The 14,052-nt window shown below is 48.1% G+C and overlaps 5 protein-coding genes across 5 annotated transcripts; all 5 read left to right on the top strand.

Annotated features, from left to right (window-relative positions):
* Positions 1–64: 64 nt before the first annotated feature.
* Positions 65–1,372, top strand: EDB82DRAFT_472040 (SGNH hydrolase-type esterase domain-containing protein; the record flags this gene model as incomplete). Its single annotated transcript, XM_065607972.1, has 6 exons — positions 65–338; positions 398–456; positions 507–519; positions 556–1,050; positions 1,089–1,103; positions 1,284–1,372. 6 exons carry the CDS (start codon positions 65–67, stop codon positions 1,370–1,372), a joined length of 945 nt encoding a protein of 314 aa, XP_065465777.1.
* A 251-nt stretch (positions 1,373–1,623) lies between these two features.
* On the top strand, positions 1,624–2,986 carry EDB82DRAFT_489894 (uncharacterized protein). The gene is made up of 3 exons (XM_025729495.2): positions 1,624–1,699; positions 1,787–2,197; positions 2,366–2,986. The coding sequence occupies exons 2-3, from the start codon at positions 2,059–2,061 to the stop codon at positions 2,608–2,610; spliced, it is 384 nt and encodes a 127-aa protein (XP_025588714.1). The 5' UTR covers positions 1,624–1,699; positions 1,787–2,058; the 3' UTR covers positions 2,611–2,986.
* Positions 2,987–3,572: 586 nt separating this feature from the next.
* EDB82DRAFT_79416 (autophagy-related protein 22-like protein) lies at positions 3,573–5,961 on the top strand. Its single transcript, XM_025729496.2, has 2 exons — positions 3,573–4,218; positions 4,295–5,961. The coding sequence occupies exons 1-2, from the start codon at positions 3,906–3,908 to the stop codon at positions 5,953–5,955; spliced, it is 1,974 nt and encodes a 657-aa protein (XP_025588715.2). The 5' UTR covers positions 3,573–3,905; the 3' UTR covers positions 5,956–5,961.
* A 932-nt stretch (positions 5,962–6,893) lies between these two features.
* On the top strand, positions 6,894–8,357 carry EDB82DRAFT_521308 (uncharacterized protein; the record flags this gene model as incomplete). Its single annotated transcript, XM_025729497.2, has 4 exons — positions 6,894–7,173; positions 7,240–7,533; positions 7,593–7,723; positions 7,776–8,357. 4 exons carry the CDS (start codon positions 6,894–6,896, stop codon positions 8,355–8,357), a joined length of 1,287 nt encoding a protein of 428 aa, XP_025588716.2.
* An 852-nt stretch (positions 8,358–9,209) lies between these two features.
* Positions 9,210–10,579, top strand: EDB82DRAFT_79386 (F-actin-capping protein subunit beta). Its single transcript, XM_025729498.2, has 3 exons — positions 9,210–9,407; positions 9,471–9,898; positions 9,975–10,579. Exons 1-3 carry the CDS (start codon positions 9,379–9,381, stop codon positions 10,364–10,366), a joined length of 849 nt encoding a protein of 282 aa, XP_025588717.1. The 5' UTR covers positions 9,210–9,378; the 3' UTR covers positions 10,367–10,579.
* Positions 10,580–14,052: the final 3,473 nt, after the last annotated feature.

Genomic DNA, 14,052 nt, shown 5'->3' with positions numbered 1-14,052 from the left:
CGATTGAAGATTTTGGTCTGAGCTGATCTCTTATGTTGGAATATGTTCATTTCGTAGCATCGGTATGTGGCACGCACGTTTTCTCTGTCTTCTGAGCACAGCTCAAGCTGGAAATATCCTATCTCGACAAGACACGGCGCAGATAGCCTGGAACGTTTCTGGTTTCACAGCTTACGATGTCTTAAACTACACAAACACTCACCTTGACGACTCGCCGAGAATAGAAACCCCCTTGCGAATTCTCTGCGTCGGAGACTCAATCACTGAAGGAGCGGGGAGTAGTTCGAATGGTGGCGATGGAAACGGTTATCGACTTTCTCTTGCAGAGCATCTATCTCGTGAGTTTTTGGAAGGGTTTAAAGCGTGCTCTCGAGAATATATGTTGACCAGTGTCTAGGTGAAGATGTTGTTTTTGCCGGGACAAGACAGAGAGGGTCGATGAAGGGCAATTACCATGTGAGTCTTAAATTCCGTGGCAAAGATGTGAAGCTCATGCAAACTCTCAGGCAGCATGGTCTGGTAAGACTATCCAATACATAAGCGATCATGTAACAGAATCCCTGGAGCAAAGACCCAATGTTGTTCTTCTTCACGCTGGAACAAATGACATGGACCAACGGTCATCGGTCTCTAAAGAGGGAAGCGACCCAAAAGGCGCCGCAAAACGTCTAGGCCATCTGATTGATCAGACAATCCGTTACTGTCCCGATGCAGTAATTCTCGTCGCAATCCCTCTATCGTCCTGCGATAGATTCAAGTCCAAGATGACCGAGTACCGGGCCATGATTCCCGAGGTTGTGCGGCAGCGTCGAGAAGACGGAAAGCACGTTGTTGCTGTGGACTTTAGCACTTTTGATTTGAAGGACTTGAGAGACTGCCTGCACCCTACAAACGAAGGTTACAGGATTATGGGTGACTACTGGTACGACTTCTTGACCCAAGTGCCAGAAGGTTGGATCAAAGAGCCTGTTGGAGATGATCCGGAGCGAGAAGAGGAGAATGGAGTTGGTCTACGAGTAGGGGTGGATCTGAGGCGTGCTGTGGGATTTGGTTTGTGTTGGATAGTGTATTGCATACTGTAGAATTAGTTGTTGGGCTTATATGTGAGCATGATACCCAAGTAACGATTTATAGACCGTTCTATTGCAGTCAACTCATAATACTTGCTTTAAATGAAAGTTGACATAAATAGAGCTTTAGAACTTATGAACTGCTGCATAGACACATGCTGGACCCATTGCCCATTTTTGTTTGCGACCAGGTCATCTATGAAATAGGTATAGTTGATCCCACGGTTAATCTTGATGGTCCAATCCCACTCTTGTTGTACAGACAGGCAGTTGCAAGGTTCCTGATAAGACGGAATCCTTGACCCGTGGCCGTGGAATTGAGAATCATTGCAGAATCGATAAGTTGAGTCCCCCACATTAAATTACCAAAGCTGAACAAATTCGCATACGTAAACAAAGACTGGAGGACGACTTCTAACTGGTCACTCTCATCTTGATCATCATCACACCCTCTGCTGTCAATCAAGCACGTGCTTGGCACTCCGATCCTGAATGCCCCGTAGAACCTGCATTTGGTGACCTTTAACCACTATTTTAGTTGATTTTAGTTGGTCTCCTGGGCGTTCTTGGCGGTAGTCTTGGGGCTGCTTGTGTGAACTGATAAGAGAATCCGTTTGCGCGATAGTCTGGTAAGTATTGATATCGCTCAGTATCCGATAGATAACAGCTTTGTGTGTACTCGTACTTTGTACCTGTATCTGATCATGATGCCATAGTAATCAATGCCAGTTCCTTGTTCCTTATCAAAGACTGTCTCAGGCACGGGATACAAACAAGCTTAACCTGACGGCTGCACTTTTCTGCCCTTCCACCCAGTGACGACGTGGTATAAGTTGTCGCCATACCCTGCGATTCAGCTTACGCCTGAACGGCTAATTTTCTATACCATAATCAGAGTCATAAATACAACAGCCAACTTGATCTTGTACCTATCTCTACGATCGCATCTTCAAGCTACACTACACACATTATCAAACAATCAGTAACTATGTCGGCTGAAGTCTCTCACGGACGTGGTGGTGCTGGCAACTTCAAGCCAGATGACACCGAGTATGTTGACGGCGAGGTCGTCCGCACTGGCATTGTTGGGAGCCATGGTGATGGCGCATACAGTGCAGGTCGTGGAGGTAAGTAACCGGCGGACCCTGCACCAACCAAAAATGCTGGTTTTTTCTTTTGCAACACAAAACATCTTGAATTCTGCTGTGTCGGGCTGGATTGGCCCGGCATCTATCTACCCTACGTCTTGTCTTACCGTGATAGGAACCAGAACGTTGACGAGATTTTCACAACAGGTGCTGGCAATATTGGAGACGTAGGCACGCCTACTACCGAGAGAAAGGACCAGGACATCATCCCAGAAATTGCGATCCGACCGAGCCAAGACGGCCGAGACTACCATACTGGCCGTGGAGGCGCTGGCAATGCTCAGGTCGGAACCCCAGAGAGGAAATCCGAAGAGGAAGAGAAACCCACTGCCAAGACTCCTGTTGGTCTGGCTGACAAGCTCAAGTCCAAGCTCTTTGGTCACAAGAAGTAGAACCTCGATCCGAAGCTGAGGAGAGACAGATTTGGGAGTACGACTGAGGAGGACATGTCATTTTGTTTCGATTCCAGGCAGTGCGGTTGTTGATATTGGTTCTTTCGAAAATACCCAACTATGTCGTTACTACTCTTGCAAATAAGTAGATGGTTCTATATTGTCTGGCTTATTGTGCATGACCCTAAATTAAGTTGACTACAGATACGTTGTGCTGACTGACATACGGGATGCCCCCCGCATTTATCATGTCAAATAAACATCTGTCTGTCTGTCTGACCTGCATAACAAAGATCTGACAGAGTGTTAAAAGGCAGAGGAACGGAATTCGAGTAACCATATGTGTGCGTCAACCTTCATGTTGGGTTGCAATGACGTTGATTAATCTATAGTGGAGGTTCAAGTATCAAGGATCATCCATAGTATCTCCCGAGATCAAGTCTCCACTTCCCCTCATTTTCCTGACTTCTTATAAGTCAAATAAGCTGACAAGTTTAACTTGGAGAGCGGAGTGCACTCCGCTTCAAGATTTCAAGGCACTGGAAAGAGAAAACCCATATTCCAGGATTGGCTCTGCCCTTGTGGGTTTCTTGAATCCCAAGCCCGAAGCTAAACCAATTCGGCATTAAACAGCTGCACATATCGACTAAGAGAAACTGCAAGCACCTTGTTAGTGTTGAAATGGCCATTAAAGACCCTGATAAGAGCCCAAATAGTTCAGGGATCGTCCAATGTGGCCTTGATTATGTTGGTCTGCAGCGACTCTTCAGGCGAAAGACCCAAGGGCAGCGAATGGGCGTTGCGATCAAGCCGTTGATATACATTGGCAGGTAACTCATCTGGATGCATCATATATGGAAAGGATGTTGCGATGTGACAGTGATAGTCCGTCCCTTGCCTTGCCTTGCCTTGCCTTGCCTAGTCTGGTTCTTGGTACCAGCCAACTTTAAGAGTACGACAATGCGCAGTCCTTTTAGTGATAATGAGTATTTTCTTGTTCTCCCTCGGACTTGTTATTATCGTCATCGTCGTGCGCGCAATTGCTTCTCAACGAGACCAAGTTCCCATACTCATCCAACAATTGTCTATCTACCACATCCTGACAGAGTACATGGAGCAATCCACGGCATATCAAGAGCAGAAAAAGCTCTCCTTATTCGAAACCATTTCAATCTCATAAGAAAAGTGCCTGACATTGAGTGTTGCCTAGCACCTGTCTTTGACCAGGTGACGACAATCACGTGCACCTGTTAGATCACGGGTGCGACATACATATCTCGAAGATCACCGCAGCTATGGCGCCAAACCTCCAACCTCACCCTCAGTCTCAACTTCAGCGTCCGCGCCTAAAAGATCACAGACCGTGGTCAGGGCTCTCAAATATCTCAAAACGATCCTTTAGATCTTGTGCGACTTCTGCTTTCGAGGCCGACGACGAACGATCCTCTAGCGACGGCGATATGAGCCCTCGCAACAGTGAAGGTGGCTTGCGACGGCCAGTTGTGCCGCGTCACTCTGGCCATGATGCTCGACCGACGAGCCGAAAGGAGCTTCTAGGATGGTATGCGTATGCGTTCGCTTCTGAGACATATGTGATTTGTGGAATTGGTAAGTTTAATTATAGAGTTTTTGTACGTTGTCTAGACCGACTAGGACCCCACCGCTAACCTACCGCTTGCTTCAGCTTCCTTTATCCCCATACTGCTCGAAACTCTCGCCAGAGAGAACGGTGTGTTGCTTTCTGACCGAAAAACACCATGCGGATCGAGCGATAGTAAAAACGAAGGTGATGGCCAGTGCATTGTCTGGGTGTTCGGAATGGAGATCAACACTGCTAGCTTTGCTATGTACACCTTCTCAGTGAGCGTCTTAGTCCAAGCCCTGCTTGTCGTAAGTATCAGCTGCGCCGCCGACCATGGAAACTACCGCAAGAAGCTTCTCCTCACTTTTGCTTGGGTTGGAAGCTTCGCGGTCATGTCCTACATCTTCATCACCAAAGATAACTACATTCTCGGCGCTCTCTTGACCGTCATCTCCAACACCTCCTTTGGCGCATCGTTTGTACTACTAAACTCCTTTCTCCCGTTGCTTGTGCGATACCATCCCGATGTTATTGAGGCCAATGTCGCCAATACTCCGGATCTCGGCAGCTCAGAATTTGAGTCGCGTCCTCTGGGCCAATCAGTAGGTCAACTTGAGTCATCAACAGTTACGGCAACATCACCTCTGTTGCTTCCCGAGGATGGCGAACGACTAAAGCCCACTGCAAGTCATGCAGAGATAACATCCAAAGAGCTAGAGCTGTCAACTCGTATATCGGCGATTGGAATCGGGACTGGATACATCGCAGCGCTATTTCTACAATGTGTTTGTATTGGTGTCCTTATCTCACTGCACAATACTACATGGGGTCAGAGAGTTGTATTATTCATGGTTGGAGTCTGGTGGACCGTTTTCACTATTCCTGCTGCGATGTGGCTGCGACCCCGTCCTGGACCTCCCTTGGCAGACAGTGGCCGGAAAGGCATTATGGCAGGGCTCGCATACATCCTCTACGCCTGGAAGAGTCTGTTCAAAACAGTTCAGCAGGCTAGGCGTCTGATGGATATTGTCTTGTTCCTCGCTGGCTGGTTTCTCTTATCTGATGCAATTGCAACCACGTCATCCACCGCCATTTTGTTCGCCAAGACTCAACTCCACATGAAACCGTGGGCACTTGGTATGATCAATGTCATTTCAACGACTGCCGGGGTCTTCGGCGCGTTTGGATGGTCGTGGATATCGCAACTATTTAACCTCAAAGCTCATCAGACCATCCTCGTTTGCATCGCGTTATTTGAACTGATTCCTCTGTACGGTTTGTTAGGATACCTCCCATTTGTCAAAAACTGGGGCGTTTTTGGACTCCAGCAGCCATGGGAGATGTATCCATTGGCTGCTGTGTATGGAGTCGTCCTCGGAGGCTTAAGCGGTTACTGCCGTTCTCTCTACGGCGAGCTTATTCCACCTGGATCCGAGGCCGCCTTCTATGCGCTTTACGCCATTACAGACAAGGGTTCTAGTGTTTTTGGGCCAACGATCGTGGGTGCCATTATTGACAGGACTGGCACAATACGTCCTGCTTTTTGGTTCCTCACAGTTTTAGTTGGCTTTCCGGCACCTCTGATATGGTTCATTGACGTAGAACGAGGCAGACGAGAAGGCGCCAAGCTTGCAAAGTCCATCACAGACTCGATTGTACAAGAAGAGGATGAAAGTGACGATGGAGCTGAGCGCCGTGGAATGTTGTCAGATTACGAAAGAGAATCTGGAGAAAGTATTGATGATGAGCGTGCAGGTCGTTGATTTTGCGGGCTGTTATTGGATAAGTAGCATAGCGACGGCGTTTGTTAGATGATCAGTTATGTGCTTACAGCAATGTAAATGGCTAGATGTGGAGGGATGCAGATCGTAGATAAACGGATCAGATATTACTATGAATAAATTGCAATGTACGGAGTACTCAAGTATGATAGTTTTCTGGCAACTGTTGCAACGGCTTTGGAAATGACACAGCTGATGTTCGGTTTGATCGGAGTTAAAGTACAAAAGGCTATGGCTCATGTACAGGGGTGACAGTTAGAATGCGATGCTACAGGCCTACATTTTTCTCTCGACATCCTTCCTTGGGCACGTCTTGAAACAGCCAAAGTGCACTTACCTAGGTGGGTAAATGATAAACTAAAACTTTGCACTTACAAGTCTACCTAATAACTAAGTCCATATCATTTCCTTACCCACTTTCCATCTACCCCAACCACTTTCAGCTATCCGTACAATCCATTCTTGATCTTTAACAAGAAAACGCCAAGACTCGCATGGAATAATAGGTAGCTAAGACCTGTTCTGACGCGTTAGACAACCTGGGCATAACTCCGTCCATCAGCTTAGGTGGCCCCATTGCAAGCTACGTCACGTGATCACAACATCTTCGTGCTTTTGGGCCGATTCTTAGTTCTTCCGCAGATTGCGACGTTGCTCACCCAGACAAATCGAGCCTTCCGTGCACAGGACATCGCAGGCCGCGATCTGTCGCTCAAAGACAGCTTGGGCTCGGCTTCATATACAACGCGCCATCAAAAAATTGCTCCACCATCTCCAAATAATCCTTTTTGCATCTTGCTCTTCTTGGTTTCATCATTACTATCACCCTTTCATCGCGCTATTCGTTGTCTGTCGCTCGAAACCCCTCCTTCTCTCTCCACTCTCGACGCGGTCATACCCAACCGCATCAAACCGCCACAATGAGCAATCGCAAACGATCGCGATCCGTCGGGGAGGAGAATCGCGCAGAGTGTCCTTTTACAATTACTTACGCGAATAATCCATCGCGCGCAGAACAGGAGCGTCACAAAAACAAGAAGCGGAAGCGTGACGGTCAAGATGACGACAAACGAGTTCAAATTCAAATTTCTCCCTTCTCTCCAACAGGCACCTTCAAAACCCATGACACCATGGACTTGTATTACACAGTTGAACCTGGGAAGCGATGGCAAGACATGACGCGATACAACAGCTTTGTCCGTAAGTACTTATCTGATGGAATGCCGGCATCGCGACATTTGAGGGCTTATGGTTAACATCCGATAGTTAATAGCATCAAGTACTACAGCGAAGGTTTCGTCTATGTCGCCAACGAGTCAACCGTCGAGCATCAAAAGGCTCAGAATGAAAGCAATGGCGCCTACAAAAAAGACAGTAGAGAAGAATCTTGGGTAGCGCGCATCCTTGAGATCCGAGCTTCCGACGAGCACCATGTCTATGCACGCGTTTACTGGATGTACTGGCCTGATGAACTGCCTCCTGGTACCATTGACGGCAAGAAGACCGTGCAGGGTCGTCAGCCATACCATGGCCACAATGAACTAATTGCATCTAACCATAGTACGTTCCAGAATGCTGACTGATATCCCTGTGGCAGCACGGCTGACTGATTGCTCTAGTGGATATTATCAATGTTGTCAGTGTAACAGCACCTGCATCAGTCAACCAGTGGATCGAGTCGGACGACGAGGAGATCCAAGACGCGCTTTATTGGCGCCAAGCATATGACTGCCGTAATTCACAGCTTTCGGTACGTTGCGCAGTGGCCTACTTCCTGTTGACTTGAACTAATATTTACACAGTCGGTTGATATTATGTGCAAATGCCAAACACCTGCAAACCCTGATAAGACTCTCATAGGATGTACGAACTCGGAGTGCGGCCAATGGATGCATCGCGAATGTCTGGCCCATGAGGTACTCATGCAAGTTTATGAGCGCCTAGGCACCGATAAGCCTCACCGGACCGAGGGAGCGACTGTTAAGGAAGAAAAGCCCGAAGAAGCAACACGTCCCCTGTCGCCTACCGATGCCGAAGAAAAAGAGACACAGCCAACGATCGATGTTCGCTCTGGGGAAACACAAGATAATGTTCACGTCAAGAAGGGCATTCGTGAAACAACCAGGGACACCGATACCCCGACACCAGGACCAACACCATCGAGAACTATTGCCGCGGCGTCGGCCAAAGGCTCGGCTAAAAGGGGTCGGAAGAAGAAGGCTGTAGACCACAAGCCTTACCTGGGACTCTTTGAGGCCAGCCTGAAGATGCAAGAGGGTCCCACGTCCTGGGAAATTCGCGATTTGCGCGAGAATGTGACAGACGGCGACAAGACCTGGACCGAGAAAGCCTACTGTCTGATATGTGGTACTTGTATTGAATGAACATTCAATAGCGAGACTGCATAACCGCACAGAGCCTGCTCCGGTCAGCAGGCTCATCGAGTCTCGAAATGCGCGACTATATATTGCGCAGGTTGGCGAGTCAGCTTCACGCAGCTTGTTGGTAGCCTTAAACTCCAATGTGGCCAGCTCGACTCAACCGCCTACTCGATAAGGCTTTTTGGAATGACGAATGGCTTCAGTTTCTTTTGTCAAAATTTCGAAGTCACTTAGGCGATTCGCCCAACTGGTGGATTTTCCGGGCGCGGCGTTGGAGGCGAAATTGGCTGTATCGTGGGTTGAGATGGTGGTTCGGTCTAGAACTCGCGAGAGGCGAGGGGATACGTACTCTGTTTCTTTTTTGAAGTTATTTTAGGCGACGCAAGAGTAACTATTCATATGGGTCACTGGACTATCGGGAGGGACTAGACCGGACGTTGAGATAAATGTATTATGGGCATTGGCTGGATGGTTGAGCAAGCGACAGGTTGACTCGCCTTTACTGATCATCAACCGTCTAACATGGTAGTACTTGTCTTGGCTACGTATCATCGACGGTTTTATATTTTCTTTTTTCTAAGAATGAGGCTTTATTTTGGTTTAATCGATTTCCATTTCCTTAATATGTGTACTAAGTATCCTATCATTCTATGGCTGGATTTCTACGTGACTAGTGGTATTATATATTGTCACACTTGTTCCTCATAATCTCCGAGAACCAAAGCTACTGAATCCTGTTGAACTCTACAAGTCGCTGGCATATTCACTACTTCATCTTGGTTCACGGAATGGCTTTTGTCGTCAAGGCCCCAATAGGAATAATCATATTGAGCTTCATGCAAGGTCAAGTACGTACTCCACACCAAGCTCCAGACGACCCCGCTACTCCATAACGTCTCAGAGCTTCACCTCGACATAGTGCATTGCCTGAAGACCAAACCACCGGGCCTTTCCAACTGACAAGAACAAAAAATCACTATAATCCGCCTATTCGACCAGCCAGAGAACACGATATACCGCTAAAATGGCCGTCGATCCCTTTGACTCAGCTCTGTGAGCCTTCCTCTCCTCTTGCGCAACAACGTTTTCCCCTTATAGCTGACCGTTTTATCTCAGCGACCTCCTGCGCCGCCTCAATCCCAAGCAGACGACCGACCATCTCAACGCTATCATCTCTATCGCTCCTGATCTAACCGAAGATCTCCTCTCATCCGTCGACCAGCCCCTCACCGTGCGCCGCTGTAAGCAGACCGGCCGAGACTACCTCCTCTGCGATTATAACCGCGATGGTGACAGCTACCGCTCACCGTGGTCCAACCAGTTCGATCCACCTCTGGATGAGGCCGGATCTGGAGGTGTAGGTGCTGGCGGCAATGAGGGTGCGGGCGAAGGTGCGATTCCGAGTGAGCGTGTTCGCAAGATGGAAGTCAAGGCGAACGAGGCTTTCGACGTCTATCGCGATTTATATTACGAAGGCGGCGTGAGCAGTGTCTATTTCTGGAATCTCGACGATGGGTTTGCAGGAGTCGTGCTCCTCAAGAAATGTAGGAAGTCCCAATGACAGCCCTACTACATATCTGAGTTCCGAACCGCGAACGCTAACTGGATTTCTAACTGTAGCTTCTCCCCAAGGCGGCAATTCCGAGGGCGTCTGGGACTCCATCCATGTTTTCGAGGCCATCGAGCGAGGACGAAGCACTCACTATAAGCTCACATCCACTGTTATCCTGACATTGTCGACTGCGGGTAGTAACTTGGGTGAAATGGACCTGAGCGGGAACATGACACGCCAGGTCGAACAGGATCTCCCCGTGGAGAACGACGATAGTCACATTGCCAACGTTGGACGATTGGTTGAGGATATGGAACTCAAGATGCGCAACCTATTGCAAGAGGTCTATTTTGGCAAGGCCAAGGACGTTGTGGGCGATCTGAGGAGCATTGGCAGCTTGAGCGAGGGAGCACGAGACCGTGAGGCGCAGCGAGAACTCATCGGAAGCATGAGAAAATGATCGACGTGGAAAACGCCTTCTAGTCGACTTGTGCGGTGTTTTTATAAGAGCAATATCTTTGATAGACTGATTTCAATCTTTGTGGCGCTGTAGACGTACATTATCTGTCATACTGCCGTAGAGTGTGTATGTCAGGTACGACATTACATTGCTTTTGATGAGCTCTTTCTTGTCAAGTTGTTGCCTGGCAAGATTCTTAAGCATGGCTATAACATTTAAGCTATGATCATACTACTACGTAGTGTGCTTAATGCGAGCAACCCCCGGGAAACTCAGTTTTTACAAGCACATATCAACGAGTCACTTGCTTATCAACTGGTATTGTGAGTCGAACGCAGATAACTGGTACACCTCTTGACCGGCCCGTTTTCCCGTAACGAACGGACTTCCCAATAGAACAACGTGGGAAAGGAGATGAGCTGGTTACTAAGTCCAGCATAGCATCAGCTTTAGCATTGACCCTAACGTGTAGAGATCGTACTTGGAAGAGCTAGCGGGATCATTGGCCAAGTTAGATCCTGGACGGCGATCAGATTCTATCATCAAAGCGAAGGTTGTTCCATCACTAAGTTTATGATTGTATTGATGCATGTGGCTAACTAACCCAGTTGGTGGAGATCAAGACACTCGGTGACATTTTGGTAGGGATTTTCAGCAGATGGAAGCAACGATCCAAGCTACTGTCGTTCCGATTTTCTGTTTGCGATGTTTTGCTGGAGGAAGTATCTACGTAGTAGCTCATAGGGCTCGGCTTCACGACAGATGGTGGCTTGTATGGTTCATTTGTGTAGAGCACCAGGCCACGCTAAGGAATATGGACTCGGTTTCTTCTGAGTCAGAAATATCACAAGTTCTGCAGAAATGCATGGAGACAACGTTGCGAAATTAATGACAGGCTGTAGCCTTGTAAGCACGGTATTAAAGTAGCCATATGATACACTTTGAAGGATCTTCGCAACGAAAGGGGTCCCACCCCTTGACTGGAGGTGGTAGGGTGGGCGCGAGCTTGAGGCCGAGCTGAGAATAGCAAGTGATTGTAAGAGGTCAACAGCCCGGCCTTGTCATATATGATAGAAACCAATACCAAGGGACAACGAGACCTGGGTATTGTCAGCCGTGGCATGGAACTGGATAAGCTGGACAAGAACAAGGAACCCAAGTTGGTGAAACGAGTTTCGGAGGCGGAATGTAAGGCGGAGGGTTGGGTGATAATCGATAGCCATGCCCAACAGTGGCCCGAGGCCAACAAGGATTGCATTATTTCTCGATCGCTCGCTCGCTTCGTTTGCTCCATAGCCGCATTAAGGTCTGTGTCGCCTATGTCATGCAGGCCAGGCCTGCGGATCCCGGAGTTTTGGTGCGGCCGGATCTGAGTTTTAACATCAATGGCCTGAAGGCCGTGTCGTAACGCGCCGTGTGCACGTTCAGAGTGATAAATATCTTAGACGCTTGGACCACGATGGCGTGGTTCTGCTGTCATGTTAGTACTTTACACATTAGGTATCTAAGCGCTGCTGGCGTCCGAGACTGCATTGTTTGGTGCTGAACTAGGTGCTAAAATAGAAGGGTTCGCTCAATCAATTGTGTTTATGAAAGGCCACTAGAGAAATAGTGAGATGACAGGTAATTTCTCGATGATACTTGGTTACATCAGTGAAAAGATCGATGAGTGAACTCAATCCGTACTTATTCCGAAGTGGGTGTAAGCGTGGCTCATGTTCACCTCAGGAGGTACTTGCCTGGTTGGGTGTTACAGGGCTGTAGTGGGTACCTCCTACCTCAGCTACCTGCACTTGAGTCGAGGTTTAGGTTGGATGTTGCAAACAGACAATACTAGGAAAGTGCTAGGAAGGAATTGACTGCCGCCTGAGACTTGGCTTTGATGTAAAACTTGGATCAACGCTTCAATAACTACATTGTTTTGCTATCATTCCTCAATCTTTCTAGAACAACGTTCATTTACTCCGTCATTGGTAGATACGCAAATGGAAGAATTCTAGAAAAAAGACCCCGCATCGTGCCGTTCCTGTTCCTGTCGCTTCCCACATTCCCATCTGACAGACGTAGGCGATTGCCACAGATGTCCCTGACAAGTGACGGCTTTCTCAGCCTTCGCTTCAGGCACACGCCAAAAGCCGTATGGACATCCGTATTGGGCAACGAACGCCAAAGCTTGGCGTGGCTTAATTTGTTGGCTATCTGGATCAGTTGCACTCAGTATTACCACTATTTCTCTGAAAACAAAAACATCAAGATGGTCTTGTGGCGGTCCGAGCGGGATCTTTGGATCGACAGGCATGCTGGTATCTAGCGCTACGCTCTCGCAAGAATTTAAACCAGTACATCGACAATTTACTCACGCAGCAACCATTGCTTGGCTGGTTTCCCAACTCGATGTTGGCAAAATATGTCAAATGGTGTGTATGCAAGCGCAGACTCAAAGCCAGTTTCCGTTAGAGACCACATATTTCGCCAAGACAATTGGGTGAGACAAATGGCATCCTTCGGCTCGCTTCGCCGCGCAGAGAAACAACCTTATTGCTGATTTGTGCCGACTTGATGGAAACGTTCCTGAATAAATAAAAGTTGGTTTACGCTATCTCATACGTTGGAAAACAGTGCTTCAGAAAATCAAGTACCTTTGCCAACTAAGAGTTGGGCTTCTTCGCCCGCTCAGAGGGTATCGGAATGGGTTGTAATCAACTTGCACTTCCGGCCAAGATGAAAGTCTTGGCCAGATCTTCAAGACAATCCGCAACAAAGACGGACCCGAAATATCTAAGTGCGTTCAGCGCCTTTAGTAGCTATATGCTATGGTTGTACATATTAACAGCTTGTTAGTTCTGGCTGGATCGTTGGTAACCTTCAACGCGTGTAGACAACAAGCTAGGTAGTGAATACCTAGACGTCGGGCTCTGACAGGGAAAGCGATTGTCATGGTTCTTCATCCCTGTCATGTTGGTATGCCCCCTGTCATAATGACAATGACGAACATGGAGGCCCACTGCAAGCTCGGTAGCTAGGTGTTAGCCCGGCGATATGATGAACGGGGCATCTTGCAAATCCATCCTGCAGCTCTGCTCGTCCAGCCGCATGACCGCCAATTCTCACTTCCGCCAGCTAAGTTACGGGACGGGTTACCCCCACTGGCCTAACACAATTTGGCCTGCATCTTTTTCGCAGCCTGTTTCTGTCTTTACTCCCAGTTGAAGACGTACTCGTCAAGCTCCTGCCAAGCTTAAGTGCCGAAGGATTGATGAAAACAAGTCAGATGAAGTGATGGCTGCTGAGGCTTCCAGATTACAATGACAAATTTCAACTTTAGCCAAGCAAAGAGCGATATTTTGACACAAGCCTTGACCTGAGACTAGGAATGGAGTAGGTAGTCAAGCGGGCTCCCTTTTGACAGTAGGTAGGTATGTACATGTTGTATGTACCTACTCCTACTGTACATGAGACTATGGGTTGTAAAGACCCCTCCATAGCCCGCCCACATGCATTCTTAACTCATCTTTCAGGCCATTGCTTCCTTCGGTCTGTTGCACTTATTCGATACAATGCATGACCGCCATCGAGTCCTATAGAGGCTTAATACAGTCGACACAAGGCGGCTTTGTCCAGGCATGAGACTTCAAGGCCGACAGGTATCATGAAACAAGAGTCTCAGTCTCAGAAGCGACTGATGG

This window comes from Fusarium venenatum (assembly GCF_020744135.1).
Source record: "Fusarium venenatum strain MPI-CAGE-CH-0201 chromosome Unknown EDB82scaffold_1, whole genome shotgun sequence".
Taxonomy (NCBI): domain Eukaryota; kingdom Fungi; phylum Ascomycota; class Sordariomycetes; order Hypocreales; family Nectriaceae; genus Fusarium; species Fusarium venenatum.
The sequence above is the reverse complement of the archived record's forward strand: the minus strand, read 5'-3'. Positions and strand labels throughout refer to the sequence as shown.

What these genes read in the sequence shown, in the direction of transcription:
- EDB82DRAFT_489894 (XM_025729495.2), top strand. Translation starts at nt 2,059, where the DNA reads ATGTCGGCTGAAGTCTCTCACGGACGTGGTGGTGCTGGCAACTTCAAG. An exon ending in ATACAGTGCAGGTCGTGGAG is followed by an intron (nt 2,198 to 2,365) that starts GTAAGTAACCGG and finishes TTTTCACAACAG; the next exon opens with GTGCTGGCAATATTGGAGAC.
- EDB82DRAFT_79416 (XM_025729496.2), top strand. Translation starts at nt 3,906, where the DNA reads ATGGCGCCAAACCTCCAACCTCACCCTCAGTCTCAACTTCAGCGTCCG. An exon ending in ATATGTGATTTGTGGAATTG is followed by an intron (nt 4,219 to 4,294) that starts GTAAGTTTAATT and finishes CGCTTGCTTCAG; the next exon opens with CTTCCTTTATCCCCATACTG.
- EDB82DRAFT_79386 (XM_025729498.2), top strand. Translation starts at nt 9,379, where the DNA reads ATGGCCGTCGATCCCTTTGACTCAGCTCT. An exon ending in GATCCCTTTGACTCAGCTCT is followed by an intron (nt 9,408 to 9,470) that starts GTGAGCCTTCCT and finishes GTTTTATCTCAG; the next exon opens with CGACCTCCTGCGCCGCCTCA. An exon ending in AGTCGTGCTCCTCAAGAAAT is followed by an intron (nt 9,899 to 9,974) that starts GTAGGAAGTCCC and finishes TTCTAACTGTAG; the next exon opens with CTTCTCCCCAAGGCGGCAAT.